This window comes from Myotis davidii, unplaced genomic scaffold (assembly GCF_000327345.1).
Source record: "Myotis davidii unplaced genomic scaffold, ASM32734v1 scaffold306, whole genome shotgun sequence".
NCBI lineage: Eukaryota > Metazoa > Chordata > Mammalia > Chiroptera > Vespertilionidae > Myotis > Myotis davidii.
The window spans coordinates 21,095-31,718 of NW_006296631.1; the positions used below are offsets into that span (position 1 = coordinate 21,095).

A 10,624-nucleotide genomic window follows, 5' to 3' on the forward strand; every position below is an offset into this window, starting at 1 on the left:
AGAGTCACCGCTCCTAAACAATGTTCCGGAGCGATTAGCACGTGGTCACCCATCACGCAACTGGTTCTGTGTCCATTGGTGTGACTTTCTGCAGAGGCCCGTGTTCCAATGTGCACTGAGCCACACCCAGCCCTGTGCACTGTTTACTCTCTGTGGCTGGTGAGTGCGTGCATTTACTAGACCTATTCAGTATAAACTTAAAATTACAGTAATAGACATAGAAAATTTTCTGTGAAATTAAACTGTTCCTACATACTTGACTTTTAAAATATATATTTGTATTGATTTCAGAGAGGAAGGAAGAGGGAGAGAGATAAAAACATCAATGTTGAGAGAGAATCATTGATCAGCCCACAACCCAGGCATGTGCCCTGACCGGAATCCAACCATGACCTCCTGGTTCATAGATCAATGCTCAACCACTGAGCCACACCGGCCAGGGCCACACATACTTAATTTTAGTCACACAAATGTGTCTACATAAGTAAAAAACAGGTAAACGAACTAATTTGTCAATTTTTTAACATACACATTCAGAAAAGCCACTTTATTATAGAATGGGCTCTTGGCTTTAATGGACCCCCGCCTTGCCCAACTAGTCTGTAATATCAAGGTTTTACTCTATGTCGTCTTGGCCCTCTGCCCAGAACTCAGGGCCTGCCCCTCTCTGTCCAGGCAGCTGCACTTATGGCGCCTCCCGGTGAAGAGACACCCCTGATCCCCGAGCGCTCTTACAGCCTCTCGTCTTCTGAGGCTGGTGCCCTGCATGTGCTGCTGCCCTCTCGGGGTCCTGGGCCCCCTCAGCGCCTAACCTTTTCGTTTGGGGACCACTCGGCTGAAGAGCTGTGTGTTCGGGCTGCTAAGGCCAGTGGTGAGTGGGCCCTTAAAATGTGGGGTCAGAGGGATGGGTAGGAGTGAGGGGCCCGGATTGGGAGCTAGAATAGCTGCCAGCCTGAGTCAGCATGGGAACTGAGGCTTTGCGGGATGAATAGGAGTTTGGTAAGGGAGGAGGGAATGGCATGTGATAGCACAGGAGGGAAAACAGCTGATCATCCTCCAGGTAAAGAGTACAGGGGAGACAGATACCCTGGGGAGATGGGGAGAGAGCCCTGAGAAGATGGGGAGTGGCTTCTCTCCTGAGGGCAATGGGAGCTCTGGAGTGTGTGTGAGCAGGGGTGGAGCAGTGTCATAGCTGAAGGTGCCAGAGAGCCCGGTGCACTGTTTGGGGGGCCGCAGAGGACAGGCGGAGACCAGGAGGGAGCTGACAAGGGCCTCCCCTCAGGCATCCTGCCCGTGTACCACTCCCTCTTTGCTCTGGCCCTGGAGGACCCCTCACCACCGCCCCCCCCCCCTTTGCAGGATGCCATGCCCTGAGGGCTTAGGAAATGGGAGTTTGAAACAGTGATCCTACAATGTATCATTTCCCTGTACTTCACAATGAGCGCTCCCGGAAGGGTGTGATCACTGTCCATTTTACAGATGTGGAAACTGAGACCAGAGAGGGTAGGTGGCTTGCCCAAGGTCACACAGCAATTCATTGGCACACCCTGGGCTCTGTGAGGTCTTAGCACAGTCCTCTACCTCCCTCTCCCCCCCAATACCCCACACTCTAGGGTTCTCCCCTCCCCTACACAGCTTTTACTTCCCCAACTGGTTTGGGCTAGAGACGTGTCACCGCTTCGGGCTTCGAAAGGACTTGGCCAGCGCCATCCTTGACCTGCCAGTCCTGGAATACCTATTTGCTCAGGTAGGGGTCTGTGTGGGGCCTGGCCCAGGGTTGGGGGTCTGCAGAGCCACCTCAGGGGTGGCCTTGGCTGATCCTCCCTGTGGCAACCCAGGGATGGGGGTCAGCCCAGGGGCGGGGGATGGGGGCCACAGGACAACCTCAGGGCTCACAGTCGGTCTATCACCGGCTCCCAGCACCGCAATGACCTGGTGAGTGGCCGCCTTCCGGTGGGCCTCAGCCTCAAGGAGCAGGGCGAGTGTCTCAGCCTGGCTGTGCTGGACTTGGCCCGGATGGCCTGTGAGCAGGCCCAGCAGCCCGAGGATCTGCTGAAGACCGTCAGGTGAGGGCCTCCAGGCTCTGTGCCCCGCTGCTAGCTCGGAGTGCGCACACATGGCCCCACCAGGGCCTCCCAGAACTCAGGAACCCCATAAGGCTCCCTACCTACAAGCCTGCAGTGTGTCCATGTGATGACCCAGGCCTCGATCCAGTCCCATGCCCCACTGCGGCTCCAGGGCCCTGCCTCCTGCCCCCGAAGGCCTGCCCGTGTCCCTGTCTGTCCTGTGGGCCCCAATGACCTTCACCACACTGAGGCCCTGCTCCCATGCACGCCCCTGAGTGTGTCCCCATGCCTACAGACAGGCCACACGAGGGCCCCTCACACAGCCTGGGTGGTGTGTGTCCCTGCCAGTCCCTGCCGGGACTCGTTCCCACACTGAGAGTCCACGCCCCCCACTCACAGCTACAAGACCTGCCTGCCCCCGGGCCTGCGCGACCTGATCCAGGGCCTGAGCTTCGTTACGCGGAGGCGCATCCGGAGGAGGGTGCGCCAGGCCCTGCTCCGCGTGGCCACCTGCCAGGCTGACAGACACTCACTCATGGCCAAGTACATCATGGACCTGGAGAGACTGGACCTGGCGAGGGCCACGGAGACCTTCGTCGTGGGCCTCCCTGGGTCGGCTGGTGGTCAAGAGGCGAAGGGGCTGCTCCGCGTGGCTGGTAGTAGCGGCATCGCCTGGAGTCCAGGAGCACAGGAGGTGCCCGCAGAATCTGGGCGGGGCCAACGGCGGGGGCGGGGCCTATGTGGGAGGGGAGGGAGAGGGGCAGGGCTCTTGGGGGCGGGGCCGACTCTGGGGAGAGACTGGGAGGGCTCAGGTAGTGGCTAGCAGAGTGAGGGCCGGGGCTGAGTGAGGAGGCGGGGCTGAGCGAGGAGGCGGGAATAAGAATGGGCGGGGCTGAGAGGGAGGGAGCTGGTTGGGTGGAGCGAACCGATGGTACAGGGAGGAGGCGGGACTAAGAGAGGAGGTGGGGCTTCCGACTGGACTGAGAGGCGGGGAAATCAAGTGGAGCTCAGCAAGGGAGGGGCTCAGGGAAGGTTCCCACTGAGATGGAGGAGGGTTTTGGCAGGGGTCGGTCGGGTGGGGGAAATTTGGGGATGGGCAGGGCAGGGGTCGAGAGGGGTGTGATTAGTTGAAGGGGGGGCTTGGCAGGGGCGAGGTGGGAAAGGCATGGACTGGGCCCGGCTGCGAGCTGCGGGATTCATTGTGTGGACTGGTGGGGTTCAGGCTTCCAAGAGCGTTTGGGGGCTCCGAGAAAGCGGACTCCCGCCCTCAGGCCCCGCCTCCCTCCCAGGTCTTCCAGCCTTTCTGCGACTTCCCAGAAATCGTGGACATCAGCATCAAGCAGGCCCCGCGCGTTGGCCCAGCTGGGGAGCATCGCCTGGTCACAATCACCAGGACAGACAACCAGATCCTGGTGGGTGCTGGACGCCCCTCTTCAGACTTCCCCGAGAGCGGGGACCACAACAGGCGCTAACACGGCCCTTGGCCCCTCGGCCCCTCGCAGGAGGCTGAGTTCCCGGGGCTGCCAGCCTCCTTGTCCTTCGTGGCGCTCGTGGACGGCTACTTCCGACTGACCACGGACTCCCAGCACTACTTCTGCAAGGAGGTGGCGCCGCCGCGGCTGCTGGAGGAGGTGGCCCAGCAGTGCCACGGCCCCATCACGTAAAGACCGGCCTTCCTTACCCGCCCTGGGTAGCCTGTTCCACTTGGGTCCAACCCTGGTCACTCCCCTTCTTGGTGCCTCAGTGTCCAGGAGCCCTGGGTGAGGGGTCAAGTGCTGGACAGCAGCTGGTGCATAGTCAGCACTCAAAGAGGCTGGGGTCTCTTGCTGCCCCGGCAACCATGTCCCTCCCTCTGACGCCTGGGGTCCCAGGCCATTTTTTCTTGTTTAATCGCTTAGACAGAAACTCATCATTTGGCCCATTTTCCATACGGGGGAGGGAGGGAAGGTTACCTGGTGAGGATCCCAGGGCCTCAGAGAGACCAGAGTTAGAAACCAGGCCTGGCTTGGTTTCTCTGCCTCCATCTCTTTGTCTTGCAATCTTGGTTCCCTTCCACCTTTCCTCAAGCCTGGATTTTGCCATCAACAAGCTCAAGACTGGAGGCTCCCTTCCTGGCTCCTACGTTCTCCGCCGCAGCCCCCAGGATTTCGACAGCTTCCTCCTCACTGTGTGTGTCCAGGTTAGTCCACGGGCTAGGACCCAGGAGGTCAGGGAGGGCTTCCTGGAGGAGGTGAGATTTGAGTGGAGACCTGAAAGATGTGTGAGCATTTGCTTCCTGAAGAAGGGAAGGGGAAAGACATTCCCAGTGGAGGGAAACAGCATGTGCAAAGGCTTGGAGTGCTGTAGTGCTCAAGGAAGAGGGAGAGAGCGAGCAGGGTGGCCTACTCCCACTCAGGGACCACTCCTCCTTGCAGACCCCGCTGGGCCCCGATTACAAGGGCTGCCTCATCCGGCGCGACCCCACAGGAACCTTCTCCCTGGCTGGCCTTGGCCGACCCCATAGCAGTCTCCGAGAGCTCCTGGCGGCCTGCTGGGACGGTGGTCTGCATGTAGACGGGGTTGCTCTGAACCTCACCTTCTGCTGCACCCCTAGGCCCAAAGGTGAGCCCGCCCTCTCCTTTGAGCTGAGGAGTCATCTGGGGCCATGCTCTTCTGTTTGTCACAGCTCTTGGGTGGCAAGTGGCAGAAAATGCAAGTGCTTTAGGGAAAAAAAGTGGGTTCATTGGCCTGTGGGGTAGATTCCTGCCTTCAGCTGAACCCAGAATCTGATGGAGGGATGCCACTAGCACTCACTCCCCCTTCATCTTTTGCCCTTCCCTCTGGGTGAATTTCACTCTCAGACAAACCCCTGTGATGGGGCAGCTCTGTGGTGTGAGGGCTGAGTCTCCCAGAGCCCGGGGCAATCCTAAGACCCGGTTGACCATAGCTCTGGTTGCTCATTGGCACCCCCCGCAGGTTCCTTCCCTCTCTGTTTCACTCCCCAACCCCTCACCCAGGGGCTACCTGCAGTCTCCTTTCGAGTGAACCCTGTGCCCCGGAGTCCTCATCTCAGGGCCGGCTTTCTGGGGCGACTCCAAACTAAGACAGGAAGTGAGCAAACCTTTGAGGGTCTTTTACCTCTGACCTCTGGTTTTTCTCTCTCCACCCCCTCCTTGTAGAAAAGTCCAACCTGATTGTGGTCCGGAGAGGTTGCAGTCCACCCACATCATCCCCTGTTCTGCCCCACTCGGGATGCCAGCTGAGTCAGATGACATTTCACAAGATCGCCGCTGACAGCCTGGAGTGGGTAAGGAGCCTCAGGAAACAGGGGTGGATGGGGACCTCAGCTGGAGTCCAGAGACCTGGTCTGCATCCACCTCTGCTGTGTGGCCTCAGGCATGTGATGGAACCTCTCTGTGCTTCTGCTTCCTCATCTGTAAAATGGGACCAGTGCCTGTGCTTGCTCAGGCCAGAGGGCAGGACGGGGCGTGGGGGAGGTCGGAATCCCACAGGAGTGCCCTCACTGGCCTCTCCTGTTGTTCCCTCACCCTCCAGTGTGAGAACCTGGGTCATGGATCCTTCACCAAGATTTACCGGGGCTGTCGCCACGAGACTGTGGACGGGGAGCCTCGGGAGACGGAGGTGCTGCTCAAAGTGCTGGATGCTAAGCATAAGCACTGCATGGAGGTGAGCGGGTGGGGACCAGGCCTTTGGGGTCAGGGCTGGCTGGAGAGAGGGTCATGGAATCAGAGGCATTTAAAGACACAGAAATGTAGGCACAGCATCTCCAAATGATGAAGTACAGAAGAGCTGGGGAGCATTCTTTCCATGGCCGATGCAAATGGAAAGAATGCACTAGCCAGGGCAAGGGTCCTGAGGCAGCACTGAGCGTGGCACATTTGAGGAACAGTGAGGAGGCCCGTGGGCTAGAGAGGAGTGTGCAAAGGACAGGGGTGGTGCCGATGGAGGCATCAGAGGGGCTAGGCCTTGCTTAACCCCCAAATCTCCCACTTACCTGTGAGAGACTCGAGGTAGACCGCAGTGCCCACTTCCAGCCGCCGTCAGAAAATTATGATATACCGTGCGGTGTCCACTCACAGTGGGACCCAGGCCCAGAAAAAGTTGGGGCCAGGTCTCCTCCCAAGGCAGGTTTGCGAGCTGCAAGTTTGGGGCCTCTGGTCGGATCCTGGAGTGAGAGGAACCCATGCATCTTCTCTCCCTCCTGACCTCCCCAGTCATTCCTGGAAGCAGCGAGTTTGATGAGCCAAGTGTCGTATCAGCATCTCGTGTTGCTTCATGGCGTGTGCATGGCCGGAGACAGTAAGACACCCTGTGCCCCACCCTTCTCCTCACCCCACCGCCTCACTGAGCCTCTCCATGGCAGCATTAGAAATACACACACAGGGCCCATGGCTGTACATGTGCCCCTCAGTTGCCCTCCAGGCTTCCACCAATACCAGCCCCAGAACACTCTCAAGCCGGACCTGGTTCCAACGTCACTTCACTGACTACCTTCTGCAACTTGTCAGGGCTACACTGCCTATCCACCCTCCATCCCACCCGTTTAGCTCACCCCAGGAGTTGGGTGCACAGCCGAGAACGGGACAGGCTGGCAAGGTGACATGATCGTGTGCGATGGGGACAGCGCAGGGCACCCGCAGTGGCCAGAGACCGCCGACACGGCCTGGAGATCAGGCAACGGTTCTGGGGCGGTGAGGATCGGTAGGAATTAGGGAAGAGAGAGAAGAGGGGTGTTCTAGGCAGAAGACACCAAATACGCAAAGGGCTAGATGTGAGATACAGAGAGAGTTCAGAACCTTCCAGGCAGTTCAGGCAGAGAGTTCTGAGAGCGGGAGGGGAGGCGGAGAGGTGAGCAGGGTGAGGATGGAGGAGCCGGGGAGGGAACAGTCAGCACAGAGTGTGGTGACTCCTGAGGCGGAGCCTGTCCACAGGAAAAGATGCTCAACCTCATTGGTCATCAGGGAAATGCAACTCCAAACTGAGAGGTTACGGGATGGCACCCGGACAGGCTCAACGGCCCTCTCAGACGGAAGATAAGGAAACACTGAAGGTATCTACGGGAAGGGGATGGTGGGTGGGAGACACCGGGGAGCAGTGAGCCATGGGGCAGGGCCAGGGGAAGTCTTCCCCAAGAGCCGGGGCCTGGAAGGTTGAGCTGGAGCTCACCATGAGGAGAAAGCAAGGAGAGCGTGTCAGGCTGAGAGAACAGCCTGGGCGGAGGCCTTGCAGCGAAGAGGGTACGTTTCATGTCGGGGTGCATCATTTCATTCGCTTGGCAGGAGACGGGGGGGGGGCGGTGCGAGCTCATGGGAAGAATGCAGAAGGGCTGGACTTCAAAAGGCCTCGAACGCCAGGCTGAGGACCTTTGTCTTTTAAAAATATATATATATTTTATTGATTTTCACAGAGAGGAAGGGAGAGAGACAGAGAGTCAGAAACATCGATGAGAGAGAAACATCAATCAGCTGCCTCCTGCACATCTCCCACTGGGGAATGCAGAAGGGCTGGACTTCCAGAGGCCTCGAACTCCAGGCTGAGGACCTTTGTCGTTTTAAAAATATATATATTTTATTGATCTTTACACAAACCGGTCAGGGCGGACCTTTGTCTTTATCCTGAAGCCAATGGGGAGCCAGCCACAGGGTGGGAGAGCAGTTTTCGAGAAGTGAGGGGGATCGTAATAGCGGGTAGACTAGAGGAGGCCAGTCAGGCTGCCAGTATTCTAGGGAAGATTCTGTGGTCTGAGCAGCCCCAGGGGGGCTTTGCAGGGCGCGTGGCAGTCAGCAGCCAGCATATTCACGCATCAAACCCTCCCGGCATCTCCTTATGCCCGGCCCGCTTAGGAGGACAAAGGCCTTCCGCATGGCAACGTCTCAGCCCGGAAGGTGCTCCTGGCTCGAGAGGGGGCTGATGGGAGCCTGCCCTTCATCAAGCTGAGTGATCCCGGTGTCAGCCCCACTGTGCTAAGCCTGGAGAGTAAGTGCGGAGGGCTGGAGGCAGGAGGGGCCTCGTGGGGCAAGGCAGTGACCCTTGGTGCCATCTCCGCCCCCACAGTGCTCACTGACAGGATCCCCTGGGTGGCCCCTGAATGTCTCCAGGAGGCCCGGACACTTAGCTTGGAAGCTGACAAGTGGGGCTTCGGCGCCACAGTCTGGGAGGTGTTCAGTGGTGTCACGATGCCCATCAGTACCCTGGAGCCCGCCAAGGTCAGAGTTCCCCTTTGACAGCGGGGGGAGGTCATGTGGGTCCGGGAAGGGCTCCTGAGGGGGCACCAGGGTGCCTAGCGCCTCCTTCCATCCTCAGAAGCTCCAGTTTTATGAGGACCGGCAGCAGCTGCCTGCCCCTAAGTGGATGGAGCTGGCCCTGCTGATCCAACAGTGCATGGCCTACGAGCCAGGCCACAGGCCCCCCTTTCGCGCTGTCATCCGTGACCTGAACAACCTCATTACATCAGGTGCTCCTTGGGCCGCGGGGTGGGAGGACCTGCATGTGGTACTGGGCCCAGTGGGAGCAGAGCCCAATCTGTGTGCCTAGAAAGATTGGAGTGTCGGTCCTGTAACAGTCAGCTGTAATGGTCAGTTTGATAGCAGCTGTAACAAACAGCACCTGAGCTCTAGGCTGAACACGATGGGTGTTTAGCTCTCATTCAATGTCCAGGTCAACAGGCACCTCTTCTTTGGTGGCTCCACCCATCCCAGGGCCTCAGGTCTCTGTTGGATCCTCTGTAGTTAAGAGAAAGAGTTTGGAGGGTCCCATTCTAGGTTTCCATGTGCCAGGCCTGAAGGTGTGCAGAGTGCATCTCCCCCATCAGTCTGAGCTCAATCATGTGACCACAGCTCACAGCAGTGGAGTCTGGAAGGGCCCTTCAATACCCATAGCCACGTGTAGTGGCACAGGGTGTGCCCTGCCTGAGGGACCTGCCTGGGCCCTGAGGGCACTACTTCAGCCCCACAAAGTACCCTTTGGCTCATGGTGGCCATGTGCACAGAAGGGGTCTGCATGCAGATTGAGGTCACATAGCAGATCAGGTTCAGACCACTCACTGTGTATGGCCCCCAGATTATGAGCTCCTCTCGGACCCCACCCCTGGTGCCCTGGCGCCCCATGACGGGCTGTGGAATGGCGCCCAGCTCTACGCCTGCCAGGACCCTACCATCTTTGAGGAGAGACACCTCAAGTACATTTCACAGCTGGGCAAGGTGAGGTGGGCTGGGCTGGGGTGGGCAGGGTGGCACCCAGGCACGTGGACACCAGCCCTGCTCTCCCTCAGGGCAACTTTGGCAGTGTGGAACTGTGCCGCTACGACCCACTGGGAGACAACACGGGGGCCCTGGTGGCTGTGAAGCAGCTGCAGCACAGCGGGCCAGACCAGCAGAGGGACTTCCAGCGGGAGATCCAGATCCTCAAAGCCCTGCACAGCGACTTCATTGTCAAGTACCGCGGCGTCAGCTACGGCCCAGGTGCACCCCGCCCCAATGGGCGCTCTTTGCATCCCACTTCCTCACCACCCTGCAGTGCCACTTTGGGGTAGTCTGCGAACACCAGTAGGTGCCGTGGACACTGTTATTTATTCTGGGCTCTCACTTCCCGCCCTGTCCCAGGGGCTGACCGCGGACGGGTGATTTTTCTGAGTTTCAATATTCCCACCGGAAAAACGGGTCATTCTGAGGTGTCAATGCATCAGTATATATGGTGCAAAGTACTCAAGAGACATCAGCAATAAGTGTTGTTGCCTTCCCATCGATAATAATAAAAGCGTAATGTGCTAATTAGACCCGGTTCCGGTCCAAGCCCGGGCAGCCGATGCAGCCGCTGCATTTTGTGCACCTGGCCTCTAGTTTTATAGAAAGCAATACTGAGTCCAGGAAGAACCCAGGGTCCCACTCGGGACAGGAGGAAGCACGGGGAAGGGGGTAGACAAGGGCTGGGCCCCTGGTGACTCCTCCCGCCGCCCTGCCTCCCTGCCTCCTAGGCCGCCAGAGCCTGCGGCTGGTCATGGAGTACCTGCCCAGCGGCTGCCTGCGCGACTTCCTGCAGCGGCACCAGTCCAGGTCTGGTTGGAGGTGGGGTTGAGTTGGGGCTAAGGTCAGGACTGGAGTGTAGGATGGGGCAGTGGGGTTAGGCTTGGGATCTGGATCCAGGTCAGGCTGGGGTGGGGGTGAGAGTGCCCTGCTGAGTCATCCTGGGGTCTGGACCCCATGTCCGCCGGCAGGGCATGGAGTACCTGGGCTCCCGCCGCTGTGTGCACCGCGACCTGGCAGCGCGGAACATCCTGGTGGAGAGTGAGACGCACGTCAAGATCGCTGACTTCGGCCTTGCCAAGCTGCTGCCGCTGGACAAAGACTATTACGTTGTCCGGGAACCGGGCCAAAGTCCCATCTTCTGGTGGGAAACCCCGCCTCAACTCGCCCCTCTTCCCCCAGTCCTTTCCCTCCCAGGCCACGCCCCTCCTCCCAGGGTGCTGGCCCCGCCCACAGCTGCAGCTGCACCCTGAGCCCCGCCCTGGTCCCAGCTTCTCCTCTCCACCATCCGGGCCCCTCCCTTCCTCCCACTGTTCT

The 10,624-nt window shown here is 59.0% G+C and overlaps 1 protein-coding gene across 1 annotated transcript in view; it reads left to right on the top strand.

Moving 5' to 3' along the window:
- The first annotated feature begins 651 nt into the window (after nucleotides 1-651).
- Nucleotides 652-10,624, top strand: part of JAK3 (Janus kinase 3) — a 13,255-nt gene continuing 3,282 nt past the window's right edge. Inside the window, 20 exon segments of the mRNA XM_015569576.1 lie at nucleotides 652-871; nucleotides 1,283-1,391; nucleotides 1,636-1,747; nucleotides 1,921-2,066; nucleotides 2,466-2,760; nucleotides 3,356-3,478; nucleotides 3,569-3,726; nucleotides 4,134-4,245; nucleotides 4,481-4,667; nucleotides 5,225-5,352; nucleotides 5,601-5,732; nucleotides 6,281-6,460; nucleotides 6,614-6,757; nucleotides 7,910-8,042; nucleotides 8,121-8,272; nucleotides 8,370-8,520; nucleotides 9,126-9,265; nucleotides 9,337-9,526; nucleotides 10,039-10,134; nucleotides 10,244-10,451. Coding sequence (XP_015425062.1) covers nucleotides 688-871; nucleotides 1,283-1,391; nucleotides 1,636-1,747; nucleotides 1,921-2,066; nucleotides 2,466-2,760; nucleotides 3,356-3,478; nucleotides 3,569-3,726; nucleotides 4,134-4,245; nucleotides 4,481-4,667; nucleotides 5,225-5,352; nucleotides 5,601-5,732; nucleotides 6,281-6,460; nucleotides 6,614-6,757; nucleotides 7,910-8,042; nucleotides 8,121-8,272; nucleotides 8,370-8,520; nucleotides 9,126-9,265; nucleotides 9,337-9,526; nucleotides 10,039-10,134; nucleotides 10,244-10,451 — 3,080 coding nt within the window. The 5' untranslated portion in view covers nucleotides 652-687.